Source organism: Heterocephalus glaber, unplaced genomic scaffold, assembly GCF_053883595.1.
Source record: "Heterocephalus glaber isolate CG9 unplaced genomic scaffold, H.glaber_assembly_v1.0 deba00001479, whole genome shotgun sequence".
Classification (NCBI taxonomy): Eukaryota; Metazoa; Chordata; class Mammalia; order Rodentia; family Bathyergidae; genus Heterocephalus; species Heterocephalus glaber.
In genome coordinates, this window is record NW_028258316.1 from 13,253,980 (window position 1) to 13,272,227 (window position 18,248).

At 50.2% G+C, this 18,248-nt stretch overlaps 1 protein-coding gene across 3 annotated transcripts in view; it reads left to right on the forward strand.

The window, feature by feature from the left end:
- Ttll11 (tubulin tyrosine ligase like 11) overlaps positions 1-12,420 on the forward strand; it is a 255,941-nt gene extending 243,521 nt beyond the window's left edge. For all 3 annotated transcript variants that reach the window (XM_013073559.3, XM_087183231.1, XM_087183233.1), the window contains one exon: positions 6,736-12,420. In XM_013073559.3, coding sequence (XP_012929013.3) covers positions 6,736-7,001 — 266 coding nt within the window. In that variant the 3' untranslated portion in view covers positions 7,002-12,420. The remainder of the gene's footprint in view (positions 1-6,735) is intronic.
- Positions 12,421-18,248: the final 5,828 nt, after the last annotated feature.

Genomic DNA, 18,248 nt, shown 5'->3' on the forward strand with positions numbered 1-18,248 from the left:
TTGAGTATAACAAGAGGAGAGCAGGGCCTAGGAGAGGGCCACAGACAGAGCTCTCCCCACCTAGTGGACAAGCGATGACTCTGGAAGAAACCAAGGATGTGTGGCTTCTCAGAATCTAAGAGTGGGTTTAATGCACAGTTGGAACAATTTCATGGTTTTTCAGCTCCATCATTAGTCTTTTAAAAATAACTGGTTGGGTTTCCACTCAATCAATGTCTTTTCAAAAATGTGGATATTTTTAGCCCAAAGTCAAGCTTCTCTCAGTGTAGGGCAGGCCTTTTTGCAAAAAGGCCTCTTTTTGCAATTTGATTCTGAATCAAGTACATACAAACAGGAGGGGGCAACCAGTTCTCAAAGTAAAGTTCCTGGTCCTTACACCTCAGCTCAGAGACTTGTTAGAAACGCAAATTCCCAGGCCCTACCTCAGAAACTCTAGGGGTGGCACTTCAGTCTGCATCTTAACAACCTCCTCCGCCCTGGAGGACTGGGGAGGATTCTAAAGTTCAAGAGCCTCTGGTCTGTATCCTTGTGATTTCCAAAGTCTGCAGATCTCGGGAAGCATTTTCCTAACTTGCTCTTTTCCCTTGCCTCTGGCTCACCCCAGTGTCCACAGCTGTCAAATGGAAATAATCACACCTGGCCCACAAGGGTGTTCAAAGTCCACAGGCTGCTCAAGTACATTAAGTGGCTCTTTACTGGTACCTGTCATGTGCCCGGCCAACCTAGAGGCTGGAAACAGAGAGATGATTGGGGCATTCTCACTGGGTACCCGGCCATTTACCCATGGCCTTGTACCAACGTAGGACAAGAACCAAGAGAAAGTGCAAGGGAAGGGCAATAAATGCCACCTGGCCATGTGAGCTTCACAGAGCCACTGGCCTCAGAGGGCTGGGTTGGGGGTATTTTTTAAATAATATGTATTTTTTCTAATCATTGTAAACAATGAGTATCCATTATCTTATTTGGAAAATACAGAAAGGAAAAAGAAAATTTTTTAAATGCCCTAGAGCCAGGAGCAATGGTACACAACTATAATCCCAGCTACCCTGCAAACTGAAGCAAGATCACAAGTTCACAGCCACCCTAGGCACTTTAGTGAGACCCTGTCTTAAAATAAAAAAGGCCTGAGATATAGCTCAGTGCTCCTTGGGTTCAACCCCCAGTAACACATCCTCCACCTCCAAATACCCTAGAGGTCTAGCACTGCCCCTGCCCCCCCCCACTGTAAGTTGGCAATGAAAGACTTTGCTTAGATCGTGTTTCCCTTTGCAAAGAATAATTTGTTAAGTAAAATTCCTAGGATTATGATCACTGCATTAAATTATATAAACACTTGAACGGCTCTTCAACTTTTGCCAAATTGCTTTTTAAAAGTCTATTGCAATCGTACTGCCACTTCACTGTCAGCATTGTCTCACCCTTTCAGGAGTCTAGTGAGTGAACAGTCGTCCCCTGCAGCCTGGGTGACACCATATGTTTTCTCTTTCACTTGCCCCTTCACGGGCTTTGTCCATTTAGGTGCCCTATCAGATTGGAAGTATTTCTAACATGTAATTAATTGCCAAAGCAATCTAAGATTTATTTAAAAACAACAACCCAAATTTCTGGGGTTTTATTGTTAGGAAATAAATGAATCAGAAATAAAAACAATGATATACCAACTGTTTATTATAATATCCTCAATAAGAGTGAACAAATATAAACAGTGTTAGTGTTTGACAGAGAGCGGGTGGAGAAAATGACATACAAGGCCAAAATTTGAGGAAATTTTATTTGTTATTTTGAGAGAGGATCTGGCCAGGGCTGGTCTCAAGCTCCTGGGCTCAAGCCATCCTCCTGCCTCAGCCTCTTGAGTCCTGGGACCATAGGCATGTGCCACCGTTTCTGGCTTTGATGGAATGAATACGCATCCATTACAATCATGGTTATGAAGTCGCTTAGGCATCTACAGAAACATTTATAATTTTAAGTAAAGTTCCACATGTGTTGTTGTTATAAGTGAGTGAAATTGCATCTTCCTATAGGCGGAAAAAGGGTGGAAGGTCAGTCTAGAGTCACACAGCTTCTAGAAGGAGAACGGGGTCTGAGCCTTACTGCAGTCTCTGCCAATGTTCCCATTGCACTTGAGAATAAATAATAACAAGGAAGGATAAAGACCCGGATCCACCTGGTAGAACATACTGACCATGTAGGGAAAGGCTGGAACCTCCAGTCAGGCAGGAGTTGCCCCTTCGCCTGGCCCAGGTTCACCTCTTGATGGGAATCCCGGCAGCCCAAACCCTGATTCCAAACTTAGGTCATTCTGAATTCCCTCATTCCCTCCCCCTGCTCTTCTCCTTTCTCCACCCCTGCCCCGGGGCCCCAAAGCCTTCCATTCACTGAAGCTCACTGAATATTGACCTGGGTCTGGCCACCATTTCTTGAGCCACCTTGACGAACGAGGATCCAACCACCTTGTCAAACTCAGATGCACAGCCCCTTGGAACAGGCCTTGGCGGGGCAGAGTTACCTGTGCTCTCCCCAGCCCTCACCGCCATCCACACTGGCAAGGACATGCTCAGTGGGGCTGGGCAGAGCTCTCGGAGCTGCTGAGCAGTACAGATGGCCTCTTCCCCAGCCCCTGGCCTGGGAAGTGTTTGATGTGATTTTTTCTTTTAGCTTTTATGGCGGGGTGTCATGCAGTGTGGTCTCACCGGGAGGCCTGGGGTCTGGTCCTGCTGTCAGTCACTGACGGGTGTGCCGCCAGACCTTGGGTGAAATGAATGGCTGTGGAGACCTAGAGGTCCTAAGGTGGTGCAGGGCCGTGAGGGCAGGACTATGAGCTATGGCTCCCTTAATGTAAACAGAAACCGGTCCTTGATCCTGCTGGTAGATTGGGCTGCGGGACTCCACACCCTCTTGGCGCCTACTCACTTCCTCCAACACTAACTCCAGCCCCCAAGTGGCACCCAGCCCTCTTGGAGTGCAGCTGGCCCAGCTGTTCTGCTGCAGGTGCCCTGGGGATTCGTGTGACGCTCATCCCACCACCCCAGCTCCTCTCCCTTGTCACGGCCCTCTCGCCTCTTCAAGGCCCAGCTGCAGTGTCGCCCCAAAGCTGCTCTGATCTTCCACTCTCATCTTCACACTCCACAGTTATGGTCTGTGCTGTGCCCTGTGAGCTCCATGTATTTCCATATAAGCCCGTCTGTCTTCCATATAAGCTGTGTCTTACCCCTGGAGTACTCTTGGTAGGGAGGCTTACCTGAGGCCTGGGTTCAAATCCCAACCCTGCCACTTACCAGTGTGGAGCCTGAAAACAAGTTCTTGTTGCTCTGGGCCTCAGTTTTCTCATCTTCACAAATGAGTTTTAGCAAGGATCAGGACACCTGTGTCTGGTTTGTGTAACAGTCGTTAATGTCTATTGCCTTTCACCTCTTTGCCTCTTTACCTTTACATTGCACCCCCCCCTTGTCTGAAGCTTTGCTTTCCATAGTTTCAGTCACCCACTGTCAACATCTATCTGAAAATATCAAATAGAAAGTTCCAGAAATAAACAATTACTAAGATATAAATTACACTTCCCAGTGGTATGATAAAATCTCAGACTGTCCTGCTCTATCTCACCTGGCCTACCCAGGGTGTCCACCTTGTATATGCTGCCAGCCCATTAGTAACTCAATAGCTGTCTCTGTTACCAGATCAACTGTCACAGTATCAAATGCTTGTGTTCAAGGAACCTTATGTACTTAATAATGGAACCAAAGCCTAATTGTGATGTAGAGGGGGGACCAGGGCATAAAACATGGCAGGACAGACTGACTCTAATGTTGTGTGGCAATGCTGCAGGGCATATAGGGAAAAAAGAATATATAGAATGTGATTTGGCGTTTTCTGTAGTTTCAACCATTTGCTGGACATTTGAAGCATAGCCCCAAAAATAAGGGAGCCTAGGGGATTCTGTGTGTGTATGTGTTATTTTAAGCATTTTATCAAAATGGAATATATATGTATATATATGAGGTTTATGCACATATACTAAAAGTTTACATTTTTTTCCCAAAGTGATATATGTATGTACCTGGCTTCAGATTCAAATAGTAGCAAAGGGTTCAGAATTAAAAGCAGCTGCCCCTGTATCACCCCTTTCCTCCCACTAGAATTTCCCACTGCATACTTCAAAATCACACACTTTTACTACAGAAAATCAGAAAGTGCAGTCAAGCAAAAGAAAACCAAGTAGAACATATCAAATCCAACTTTTCATTTGAGAATGTCTTCTTCCAGGTAGTGTAACCACATGGTTTTTTCCAAGTAAGTCCTTATTGTATTTTTTCCTGTGCATTATAGCTCTAATTGTAGTCTGCCTTTAACGAAGGGAACAAAAGTGATGTTTGTTGAGTGAAAAGGGACAGTGAGTTGCTCTTGCTACCCCAGCTATGGTCCAGAGCCCAGCGGCTGGGGCACTACCCACAAAAGCTAACAACATGCAACAACTTCGCCCTTCCCCGATCCACATCTTGCAAGGGCTGTGGTGATTGGACTGCCCACTAACACTGCTAAGGGTCTTGTAGATCAGAGCTACTCAAAGTTGCAACCCACAAACTGTTTAGTACAGTCCTGGCCAAGAGGTTTGAGCCAGTTTAAACAGCACGCTGCTTCCTTTATAGGGAAAGAGTTGCTGCAAAACACGGTCAGCTGAACTAAACAATGTGATTGATGAGGTGGGTGATTTACATTCTGGCCCAAGCTCCTTATCTTGTAAGGGACCAGGGATGCACAGTTTGTGGGCTTGGCATCCTTGGCCGCCCACACTTGGAGCCGCAAAGATCACACAGTGGGGAAGTGGGGGCTGGGACTGAGTTGCTCTGGCTTTAGATCCTGGCCTCTTCCACCTAATTGTGATGTGCAGGCACATGCATACACACAACAGACACATGTTAGTACACACATGCGCTCAGGCATGCACACACACACAGAGAGCCTGGTCCAGAGTTGGCAATTGAGAAACACTTGCATCTGACTTAGACGAAGCTCCCCTTGTCCTGTGTGTTCATACGAGGCCTCTGTTTACATTGAAAGCATTTCCCATGGGGGTTAGCATCTCTTTATCAACTCCTGTCAGGGCCAAACTTGCAGGGCCTCTGGAGTCCAGAGAGGCAGACCCCCAAAAGCTGATGGACTTGGAAGGAGACAGAGAACAACTGCTTTGATCAGTGCAAGTTGCCAAGGCAAAATGTGCTCTCAGATCCCAGCATCCACATTTTATCCGGTATCTACAAACTCTAGGCCCAGCATCTGCCTGTGCTAATGGGCAGGTGAATAACACATCAGCCACTGGGAAGGCGTGGATTAGCAGAGTCAGAGCTGGGCTGGGCTAAAACGCTCTGTGACATGCAGTCCAGCCTCAGTGTCACCTTTCCCAAGGAGCCCAGGAAGTCCCGTAGATCTAGACCCCAGGGTTTGTTTGTACTCAGAACCTTCATGCGGCACATCTTAGCTTAAAATTTTTGAGTTTTCAGGACACTCTTCTCTGGCTGTGTGACCTTAGAGAAGTTCATCTCTCTGAATGTCAGTTTCCTCATCTGTAAAATGGGACATGACAATATTGACTTCACAAGGATATTGTCAGGGCCAGTGCCAATGACTGCAAAGTAACTAGCACTGGCTCATTCACTCGTTCATTTGTTCATTCATTCCTTCACTCATGTGCTCATTGTGTCTGTACTAAGCACTCTCTGGGCACTGGTAATGGGACTTCAGGGATGCTCTGAAGCTCACAGATCAGCAGGGAAGATGGAGACAGTTAAAGAGCCACATGAATGCTAACCAAGCAAGCTGCTTGCTCTTGTAGGTGCTACAAAAAAAGTGTCAGAAGAGGGCTGGGGGCCGGGGATTTAGCTCAGTGGTTCTGCCGCCTGCCCCGCAAGTACAAGGACTCGAGTTCAATCCCTGGTACCAAAAAAAAAAAAGAAGAAGAAGAAGAGGGCTGGTGGTGGAGCTCAGCAGCAGCACACTTGCCTAGCATTCATGAGGCTCTGGGTTCAATCCCCAGCACAGCAGAAACAAACAAAGCAACAAAAAACAGTACCAGAAGCCTGTACCGGGCCCCTGTCTAACCCTGGGATGGAGACTGTTTCACTGAACAAATAATTTTGAGCTCAGATCCTAAAGATGGTAGCTTATGAGGCAAAGCAGGGAAAGGTGTTCCAGAGACACTGAGGGTTACACATCATATGTTCCACAAGAGAAGTTTGGCCAGAGAGTGGGACTGGGGTTTATTTTACTTTTGGAAGTAAAATTGACATGTAGCAAAACACATAAACCAACTAGATATGCTTTGACATGTAACCTACATTCCTATTAATATACAGAATATCGCTGCCAGATTGGCTCTGTCTCAATAACTTTTCCTATTTGTTATAGAAGTTAGGGAGCTGAGTTCTAGAGGACACTTCATTGTGGCACTTGGGGTCAGCTAGGGGTTTTGGCTGGGTTTAAATTCAGTCTCAACCACTTTCTACCCAGGTCCCCCTCTGTAAAAGAGGGGAAATTAAGCCTACTTCACTGGGATGTTTAAGGGATTGAACTTGCAAATGGCTGGAAATGCATTGTAGGCATTCTAGGGAATTCCCCCTTTTTGGAGTTTCCAGAGGGAAGGGGTGGTAGGGCGAGGTTTGCTCTTGCTGATGGCCTTGAGGTGGGGTTGAGCCTCCCCGAGGCAGCAGTGACGCCCTGACCCCTTGTCTCTCTCCACAGGGATGTGTCTGCAGGCGTTCGTTGAAGCCTTCTTCTTCCTGGCCCAGAGGAAGTTCAAGATGCTGCCACTCCATGAGCAGGTGGCCTCGCTGATCGACCTGTGCGAATATCACCTGTCCCTGCTGGATGATAAACGCCTGGTGTGTGGCCGGAGCGGCACAGTGGGGGGCCGGTCCCCCCACAGCCTCTCCCACCAGGACACCTGCCCCCCACCCCGCACGTACGGTGCTGACAAGTTATCCCATCCCAGACCCACTCTCTCCTGAAGGCCACTCTGTCCTCCCAGAAGACAGTGCCCTTCAGGGCCGAGGACAGCCCTGGGCTTCTGCCTGTGGAGGGATGGCAGGCAGGCTGCCAGGATCCCCGGCTTTGGCTCCCGTCATTCATTGCCTCTGTGTTCTGCTGAGCTCCTGCTTCGCAAGGCTGATTCCTGCCGCCTTCCTCCTGGCACCTCTCGGTGACACACCCTGTTTGCCAGTCATCAGTGGACAGATGACATCTGAAATGTGACAGATGGCATCTTCTATTCTGAGCTCACAGGAAGCACCAACTGGGGCAAATCTGTTGTATTTGGGGTGGGAAGGCACAAACAATCCCCAAACCAAGTGCTATGGAGAGGAAGCTGAGCCCTAGATCTGCTGGGGCCGCTGAGAGCTGCTGGTTAAATCCAACCAGCATCATGCCCCCGCCCCCCGCCATGAGGTGGAAATATCAAGTAGGCAGATGCAACCCCCCCCCCCCGCATCATGTACTACACAGGTGTAGTTAACAGATTAGCCTCATTTACTTCATTAGCTCACCTGTTGCTGCAATGTTTGGTTTGTTACTAATTAAGAAATAATTAAGGTGTAACTAAGACTCCTGCAGTCTGAGAGCTGCCAGGAGCCTCAGAGTCAATTTGTTTGATTTTGTTTGACCTTGACCCCAAAGCAAGGATCCCATCTTCAGCCTATCTATGGTCCAGGCTGTCCTGTGGCTTTGAGTGGACCTCTGCAAGTGTGGGGCTCCAGCCAAATGGTCAGGGCTCCCCATGTGCCCAGCACTGTGCTGGGAGCCCTGGGGGAGGGGAGATGGCTTCAGAGAGGACTCGAGGCCCGGATAAGAACCGGGGTAACCAGAAGTGTGCGTGTAGAAAGTATGGGGGCCTGGGCCAGAGCAACTGGTGCTCCCCAGGGGTGCTCTGTGAGAGGCAGTGTGGAGACCCCGAGCCTGCAGAACACAAGGATTTCACCATGAAAGGCCCCAAGGGATGCACCAGGAGATTCGCCACCAGCTGGGCACTGCAGAGTCTTTCCAACAGCTCTCACCGCTTCTTGAAGTGGCTGTGCAGAAAGTGCTTGCTTGCCAAAATGGAGCACCGTCTTCAGGCCTGAACCCCAACCTGGCACACTGGACAGGGGAGCAGGGAGGATCAAGAGGTTGGATTCCAGCCCCATTGTTTGGAGTGACACAAAAATGTCCTCACTCAGGGCGAGCGATGTCCTCCCCACCCCGTGCCTGTCATCTGGAGGCAGGTCACTGTCAGTTACGGGCCCCTCTGTCCTGGAACAAGCCCCCTTTCCTATGGACAGGGCCCCGGGGGAGCCTCACACCCTGGAGGACACAGCCTCCGCACTGATTATCAGAGATGTGAGGCTGCTGCAGTCTCAAGAGCAGCCTGTCAGTGACAAGTTGGGCCCCAGTTCCCCAGTCCTGCTGGTCAGGAAGAATTTTGAGGCCTCTCCGGTGTCAGATCGAGCATCAGAAGACTCCTCCCACCCCCTCAGTCCCCATGGGAAGTCCCATTGTGTTTGTCCCCCTTGGTAACCAGCCGCTTATTTGCAGGGTGGGATTGAAATGAGAGCAAAAGCAGGTGGTTCCTTCTTCCTGGCAGAGGGGAGGCAGAGCCAGGGAGCCTGGCCTGGCTCAGAGGCCCCTCCGTGTTAGGACTCAGAGTCCCTGTGGTTGACTGTGAAATGAGCCCATCCTTTGGGAGTTCCCTTAGGATCCATCCCAGCCCTTCTTCCCCCAACCCTTGCCTGCCCTTTTTCCCCTTCCTGCTGATGCCAACGCTGACCCTTGAATTGGCCCACTGGCTGAGTTCCTGGAGGGCCAGGCCCTCCCAAGGTGTTGGAAAGAATGTATAAGAAGATCAGGCTCGGCTGGGGCTCTATCTGTGGTGTGTGCCCCAAGTGTGATAAGTCAGTGGGCAACCCCAGGAAGGCAGCTCGTTCTGGAGAACAGGCTGATCAACCCAACTGGGCCCGGCACACCCTTTTTTGTGTGCCACTCTGGCCCCTCCGGTGAGTGCAGACAGCTTCCTCATGCCTCACACTGCCCTTGCCTGCTGCCTTCCTCCAGCCCCCCGGGGGACTGGGCTCGCCTTTTCTGCTCTTCCAGGGGGAATATTGTCCCCACTGGCCTGGCCAGAGAGAGCCTGCAGTGGGTGCTACAGAAAAGCACTGGGTCCAGGGCAGCTGGTAGCCAGTGTGGGTCACAACAGGACTCTCCCCATGGGAAGAGGCAGGGCCTCCTAGAGACCAAGTCTCCACTGCCAAGCCGGCCTCCTTGCCTCCTCTGGTTTCTCCTCCAGAGCTCTGTCCACGCTTCCCAGCTCAGACTCATCATCTCTGACCTGGATTCCACAGTGTCCCCGCCTCTCAGCTCTGCCACCCACTCTGACCCCCGCCATCCGTGTCAGCCAGGAGGGAACTGGAGAGCCCTGGAATGGACACAACAAAGGCTGCCCTCGGCTGGGCCCTCATAATCAACTCCCTCTCTTTCCACACCTGGATCCCACCCTCCCTGGGCCTGTCTCCAGCAAGGCTCCCTGGGCTCTTTGTATCTGTCATCGGACAGGAAGAGAATGTGCCATTTCCTGCCCATGGGGAGGCTACCAGCAGGGACCTGCTCTGTGACCTCCACCCCCTGTCCTTGCTGCTCCCTCTGGACAACGGCAGACTACACCTCTCTCAAGGTCTGGCTCAGGTGCCTGCTGCAGCCCCAGCACAGAATGAACGACTCCCTCCATAGAGACTTCCTTTCTCCCTGTGCTTCCCGGTGGGGCCACAGCATTTGCTCCTGCCCAGGTGTGACTTCCCTCAGGGCCAGGGCCATGTTGGATCCGTGTAACCCCAAAGCACAGAGCAGGGGCGGAGGGTGCTTACTGAGATCATGAGGTGTTGCGCAGTCCCGGTGAAGGGACGACGTCACCACACCCTCTCCCCGGAGTCTGCAGATGCCCTTGAGGACCATCTACTCTAGTCCTTGCCAAACCAGTTCTCCAGGCACCTCTAGATCCCAGCCTGGCTCATTCTCTCTCCAAGCACAGTGGCCATCCATTGGCCACCCACCCCACCCCACCCCAGTGACAATGGCTTTTCTAACACTAGGAACCTCTCCCTGACCAAACTGCAGGTGCCCGGGCTCAGGTCTTGGCCGTGTCCCCCAGGGAACTCCCTCTCTGTCAGCCCTGGAGACTGAGGAGGACCCCCCACCCCGACCCCCATCCCCGCTGATGGTTCCCACACTACTCCTCAGTGGGACATGCAGCCTGTCCCTCACACTCTACATCAGCTGTGGCTGTGTCCGGTGCCTCACTCGGAGAAGGTCGTCCTGCTGTGGCCATGTATAGTTGGGAATGGCACTGGATGAGGCTGGGAAGGAATCGACATTCCTAGAACGAATCCCCTTAGAACCCATGCCCAGTGCTTCACGGGTTACGAAGCACTTTTAAGTTTGTCTTCTCATCTTGGTCCTCCCATTCACCCACTGAAGGCCGAGGTTGATCATCACTGTCTTTTCTGATGCCCAGGAGGTTATACAGCTTGTCCTAGGTGTCTTGGCTGGTGAAGGACAGAGCCAGGGTTTACACAGAGAGGCCCCTGGCTCCAGACCCCGCTCCTCTTTCCTTGGCACCATGTGGATCTTGGCCCCATTCTCCAGACAGTGGTCCTGGGGACTGCTTTTCTCCCACTCTAAGGTGTTGGGAGCACTCCAGGAAGGCTCTGCAGACTACGGAGACTGTAAGGGCTCCCGTCCCGGGGTGATTTCTTCCTTCAGTTAACCTTAGGAACAGTAGGCGAGACCACCAGAAGCATAATAAATATGCAAGTGTTTTGTAAACCAAAGTACTTCTGAGTTGTAATGTTACCTTCAGAGGAGGTTCTGGTGTCCTGCGAAGTGTAAAGGGACGAAGGTAAAGCTCTCTTGAATAATGTTGTCTGCCAAGACAAATGAAGCCAAAGTGATCAGCTCCTCTCCCTCCCCTGCTCCTTTTCATCTTCACTTATTTAAAGACATTCGCAGGCTGAAAAATGGTCCCTGCCCGCTCCTCCAACGTCCGGAATTTGCCTTGTGATTGGCAGTGTTACTCCAAAATAGCTTGATTTTTTTTCTTTCATTTCTTGATTAATGTCCTGTGCGCCTCGGCCCTATAATTGAAAACTGGGCTTGCAACATTCAGCATTCAAGCGCCTTCTCTTGGAAGCTCAGAAATAATAGACTCTCCCATCGGGGACCTGGTGCTCCCAGTGGCTGAGGGACCTGTTCCTGCTCAGCAAGGGGACTCACCACAGTGCATGCTAACCTAAAATCCACCTTACCTCGGTGATATTTTTGCCAGTCTCCTATTTGGTTTGATGAATGCAAGATAGATTTTTCCACATGGCATATGAATTTCTCCCTCACATAGTAAGTCAAATCTTTTGTTTCTGTTTTTATTTTGTTTTGTTTCTGTTCCAGGACACAAAGGAGCTCTTCAGAATAGTCAACATATTCAATTGCCTTCATCTCTTGTAACTCAAAGTCTTGATTTTTATATAACTTAGAAAAACCATGCAGCATAATGCATATACTTAACCGCAAGCGCTTGCACTGAACACCACGAAGCATTGGTATAAGATGGTAAAATCACAAGATGTTTTCCTCATTTCTGATGATTTGCTTCTGAGTCAGATTCAGAGAGCAGAGGAAGAAGGCTCTTTGCAGCCCTGGGGTAGCACAACCTGCTCACCAGGAGGCTCCTGGGAAACACTGCCTCTAACTCAAGGAAGGCGTTCTCTCAGATTCCGACCAGGACAGATTCCAAGCAGGACTGCAGTCCTGGGCTACAGGACCCTGCTCCTCACTGCAGCTCCCTTGGGCCTGGCCCATGCTGTGGGGACATTTCCCCTTCAGAATATCTTACATCAGAATGGGGAATCCCAGAAGAGATCTGAGCTGCTCTGGAAAGACCCAGCCAGGGCTTTGAAATCAGACAGACATGGGTCTGGATTTTGCTCTAAGTGACCATGGGCCAGTGATTTCTCTTACCCCTATTCCTCGCCTATGCAGTGAAAATCTCGTCAAATGGATGCAAAGAGCCTGGCGAGGGGCTTGGCACCTGGGGGGTATCTTTAAAACTGTCTGTTCAGAGAAGGCACTGTCTCCATATGCTGAAACTGTCACATGCCAAGGAACACTGATGCCACCTCGTCAGCCCTGGCAGAGGCTCCAGGAGGTCTGGTGAGACCCCCACAGGCCCCAGCCTTTCCCCCTCTGTGCCCAGCATCACCTTTAAGAAGCTGCAGCTCCTGCCTCGTAAAAGCCTTTAAAAATTCTTTATTAAATTTTCATGGCGCATGAAGTCAAGGTTCTGTTACTTGGCCTCAGTTGTCTTGGTAACTTCTTAAAATGCAATAATAAAACAAAGCTGAGCATTGCTAACCACAGGCTCATTGTATAACGGGCTGCCGAGTATTGACAGTTTCTTCTGCGTGATAATTTTTGACAGCAAATCCACCGGGGTGGGCAATGTTCATTCACTGTGGGTCAATTGGTAGGAAAAGGGCACCTTTTAATTTTTTTTCCCCTTGCAGTTAATGTCTGCTTTCGGAAGCTAATTATTGCCTCCAGGAAACTCTGAGATCCTAGGGGAGGCAGAGGGGGGAGTTGGGGGATCTTCTAACCTGGGGACTGTCTCTTCTAGGAAGGAGGGCCCTGTCCCTAGAGTTCAGCCACTTGGCAGAGACTCTGTAGCAGGGACGCCTGCGCTGGGAGAAGGGTCAGCTCTGTGGGCCAGCACTAGCCCTCAGCCATGTGCTTGGAGCAGGTGTGCAGGGCGAGTCCCAGGTGTTCCCGGGGAGCAGGGCTCGTCCCCAGAGAGCAGAACTGCCGAAGCCGCATCAAAGAAGCCATTCCTGGCATTGCTGGCACACCTGGTCCTGTGGCTCTGCCCCTGGGGACAGAGGCCCTCACCATCTCCCAGCTCCGCCTCCCCCTAGACCCTGGGGGAGCGACATATGTTCACTCTGAATATTTCCCAGACTCTCGACCACCCGGTGGAAAGTGGAAAGCAGATGGCCTTGAGTTAAAAATAAAGTAAGACCCCAGCTCCCTGGAAATCTCCCCCTCCCCCTCCCCTAAGAGGCATGAGAGAAGTATTCACTTCACACAGCCCCTCTGCTGAGAGGGGAGCCACTTAGGCAGGCTGTGACTGCTGCCGACTGCTCAGGTCCTAGGCCCCCTCAGGGTTGCTATTTTACAAAACGATCAGATTCTATACCTGCTTCATGTTCCCAGTGTGTGCCAGCCTCTTGGTTCTAGGCTTCTGTGTCACAGATCATGGTCCTGCAGTGCCACAGAGTTGTCACCCGCTGTGGGCTGTCACCCCAGCCAGATTTGCCCACCAGATGCCTGAAGCCAAGCAGGCAGGTGGCTATGGCACCCTGTGAAGTTACCCCTGCCCTGGCCCTCTGCCTTCAGCCAGGCATCATTTTGGGGGACTGAGTGGGGACTGTGGAGTCCAGAGGGGCATCCCTCTCTCCCACCTTCCTCCCAGGATCCCTGGACTCAGGCCCACCTCTGTCTTTAACCCAAGCAGCTACAGCTTTACCTCCCATACAAGCAGCTTTGTTACAATGTTCTATCCATGGCCACTGCAGTCCAACCTTTCAATTCTATGAATGAGCCAAGGCTCAGAGGAGGAGGCATCTTGCCCCTTTGCCCAGCAAGTTAGGGCCATGAGTTAAGCCTCTGCAGTGAGGGTATTTTGCTCTGACTGGTCAGAGAAATGGAGCGGAAGCCAGCAGCAGCCCTCAGCCCATGGCTATATGTAGTATCCACCATAAAAAAAGCCCAGAGAGCTCTAGCGAGCAGAGCGGTTCACAGCTGGAGCCAGGGAACCTTGTACCTCAGCTGTTATTTGTTTTGTGTATCTGGGGTTGCACGCAAGGTTATCATTGTCCTTCCAGTGTTTAACCGTGGGGTAAATTCCAGTACATTTTATATTCCAGCCATTGTACAGAGCTGGGGGGAGGGCAGGAGAAGTAACTCACCCAATGCAACTGCAAGAGCATCTTCTCTCAGGCACCTGAGCCCAGCTGTGACCCCTGGCACTGCCCTAGCCATGGTGACACCTGGAAGACATGTGCATATGCTGACTATGGCAAGCAATTGACTACTGGGCTGGCCCACCCTGGGGCCCAAGGAAAGAGCTGGGTTGCTGTCTTAGTCTACTGAAGCTATTATAACAAAGTATCATAAACCTGGGGGCTTATAAACAATAGAAATTTATTTCTCCCGGTTCTGAAGGCTGCATGTCCAAGGTCAGGGTGCCAGCATTGTCTGGGAGGGTACTCTTCTAGGTTGTACACTGCTAAGCCTCTCTCTGTGTCCTTCCTTGAAAGAAAGAAGGTGATAGAACTCTAGGGTCCCTTTTATAAGAGTGCTAATCCCATTTGTAAGGGCTCTACCCTCATGCCCTAGTTATCTCCCAAACCTCCTGATAGCATCATACTGAAGGTGAGGATCTCATCAAATAAATTTGGGGAGAACATAAGCATTCAGTCCACTGCAACTGGCTTCCCCCCACCCCTGGTAGAATGGCGTTGAGGACTCTCGGAGGCCAGCTGAGCGCCTCTCTTTGGCTGTAATCAGCAGACTCTTGACGCCTGAGACGTGATCTGGTGCAGCACTCGAGTCGGTATCTCCTCTCTCCTCACTGAAATGCATCTGCCTTGAGCCATTTCCAGAGCCAGTGGCTGTTGGCCACAGTGGGTCAGTGGGTTTATCTCTAGCTGTGCTAGGAAAATCAGCCCCTTGAGGACAGGTCAGAAACCTGAGGATGCAGCCCAAAGAGGCCAGCTGAAGGACCCGCTTAGGTGAAGCCTTGTGTTTTAGCTTTAAAAGTCCTGTAAGTACTGAGATAACAAATAAACTCCCACGTCTCAGCAGCTTTACCCAGCAGTGATTTCTTTTTGCTCATGCAGAGTCTGCCGTGGGTGAAGTGGTCCTCCAGGACGAGCCCCTCCACTCAGCTCCAGCTGCCACTCCATGGTGGCCTCCTGTCGCCTCAGGATGACAGGTGTGTTGTTCAGGGCGTGGCCAACTCTACCTCCAGCCGTGTGACCGTGGCCAGAACCTTTTTGCATGGCACAACCCCATATGCTGGGGACCGCTCTCCTGTCCCCCAAGAAGAGAGGGCAAAATGGGACTTGGGGAACACAGTGTTACTCTTTTTGCCGCAAGATATATTTGCCATGAAAATATGTTTTAATATACACACACTTTTCTCTTCCCTAAATCTTCAAGTACAATGGCTGCTCCAAGAAAATGACCATGTTGATCTCACAACTACGGAGAGCACCCCACGCCTACACACAGCCACCTCTGGGGCAATTCTGGGGCTTCCCAAGGGTCCCAGCATCCCCTGCCCCACCTCCTTACAGGCGAGAGTAGGGCACCTGCGGGAAGTGGTGAACAGGCCACACCTGAACAGAAAGACACACAGAATCCTACCCTGGGACCCTCGCTCACCTCCCAAGGGGTAGGCCCGCCCACCTACTCATCACAGGAAACGCTCGCCACAGCCAGGACAGTGGCCTCTCGGTGCAAAGTGGCTTGGTCCAGGACCCCTATGGACACCAAACTCCAAGGATGCTCAAGACCATTATATACCACGGTGGAGTATTGGGATATGACTTAAATTATTTCTAGATGTAAGTGCTATGGAAAAGGTAGTTCAACTGTAGTGTTTAGAGAATAATGAAGAAAAAAAATCATACTTGTTCTGTATAGATGCTTTTTTTTGGTGCTTTATTGGTGCTTTTTGCTTTTGTTTTGAGATAGTGTGTCTCCGGGTAGTTCAGACTGTGGTACTCCTGCTTCAGTCTCCTAGGTTCTGGAATTACTGAGTGCGCCAACACATCTATCTAGACACAATTACTTTTGCAAATTTTTCTTTTCTTTTTCTTTTTTACATAGTACTGAGGATTGAACCCAGGACCTTGGCACTGAACTACATCCCAAGTCTATTTTTATTTTTTATTTTGAGACAGGAAGGGTCTTGCTAAGTGGCTAAGTGGCCCTGGTTCCACTCACATTTATGATTCTCCTGCCTCAGCCTTCGAGAGTGCTAGGATTGCAAATGTGTGCCACAATGCTTGGCTTTTGCAAATACTTCTGACCCTCCATTGGTTGAATCCTCAGATGTGGAACCTTGTGGATATGGAAGCCAATGGTACCATCTTATCACCGCAGTCTATAGTAAAGAAACTGAGGCTCAAAGCTGAGATGAAGTCGTGTGTCCGAAGCAGCACCCTGTAAATGCCACTCCTGGTCTTGCATTCTGACCTCTGGAGCCCGCACTCCAAACTGCTGTTCTGTGCTGACCCTTGAGCCTCAGGGGGGATCTGTCAAAGTGGGGTGAGGCCTGGAGGATGAGGGGCAGGAGTTCTCAGGGGAGGCCCTGGCATGGTGACATGTCACCACCTGTGTCTAATGAGCCCTGGAGCCTAATAAGGTTGTTGAGGAGATGCCACCAGCTTCCTGGAGGTCACCATGCACCCTGAAGGGCTGCACAGCAGGGAGGTTTTGGGTAATTCCAAAGAAACTTGGTGCTTTCATAACTGAGGCCTCTGGCCTGAATGTGCTAGGCTGTGGGGGCGGGGAGGCCACTGAGGAAAAGCGTGACTATGTGTTTGTCCTGGGCACCAGAGTCACCCACTCCTCATGGCAAGGTGGCATTGCTCTGCTTTTACGGTTGAGGAACCTGAGGTCCAGAGAGCAGGCTCCTGGCTGGAGGTCACAGACAGCTGCCCTTGCCCTGCCATCCGGCCAGCCCTGAAGCTCTGGGCCTGGCAGGTGCAGAGCTCCGTGGAACAGCAGAAGGAAACAGCTCCACATCTGTGCAGGTCGGAAAGTCCCCTGCCTCCAACCCCCAGGGCCACCCATGTAGAGGGAGACAGCATCCAGAGTCAGGAGCATCTGCCCCCAACCCCTATGGCCAAGAAAGAGGCCGCCCATCCACGGGGCTGCGGCTTCAGTTCAGGGTCCTGAAATGCCACCCCTGATTAGTTTTCCCTCTGTGCTCACAGGCTGTGTGTGAAATGATGTCTGACAGGGGGCACGGGACGAAAGTTTCACTAAAGAGAGTCTCAGGAATAGAGGCGAGAGCACTTGGCTTCAGGACACTCAAAAAATGTTCATCTCCTCCCATATTCTTTTGATGAAATATGGATGAATGTTATATGTGTCACATTGATTTCCATTTAAAAAGCTTTTAAACCAGCATGGTGGCCCAAGCCTGTAATCCCAGCACTAGGGAAGGCTGAGGCAGGGGGATCACAGTTCCTGGGCAATTTAGTGACTCAATGAGAACTTGTCTCAAAATAAAAAATTTTTTAAAGACCTGAGCATGAAGTGCCTGAGTTCAATCCCCTATAACAGAGAGAGAGAGAGAGAGAGAGAGAGAGAGAGAGAGAAGGAGAGAGAGCTATTAATTCCCTTCTCTGGAAACTAGAAGACACTTCCACCATCTGGGCCTTTGTCGTTATTTTATAAAAATATGCAATGAATATATGTCTATATACACACACACAAATGCACATGTGGCATCAGTGCGTATGTATGGTTAAAACAAATCAAAATGACACAAAAAGGTTTACAGTAACAAGTATGCTAACTCCCACGCCTGTCCCTCAGTTCTCCAGTTCCGTCCCCAGAGGCATCTATTGTCTGTGGGTTTGTGTATTCTTTCAGAGAGAGTCTGCACTCAGCTTTTTTTTTTTTTTTTGCCTAAACACCATCTTGGACACGGTTTCATGGCACATCCATGGAAGCGGGCCTTGATTTTTTTCAGGACACCATGGAATTGCATTATACAATGTCTTGCAATTCCTAATAATATTATACTTTACTAAATCTGTAGTTTAGATTATTTCTAGGTTTTTCTGGCTACCAAAGTGTTGTGGGGACCATTGTCCCTGTGTCTTTACATATATGTACCACGTATCACAGAGGTTGAATTACTTGGTCGAAGAGTACATGCATTTTAAATTATAATCAGTGTAACTCAATTGTCCTGCAGAGAAGTTGAACCAATTTTCATCCCCACCAACAATATGTGAGCATGCCAGGTCCCTGTCCTGCCCAGAGTAGCATATTGTCAGAACAATAACTTTTGCCAACTGATGGATGCAAAACATGGCATCATCTCATTATAGATTTAATTTCCACTTCTCATGTTGTGAATGCAGCCGAGACTCTTTTGTGTG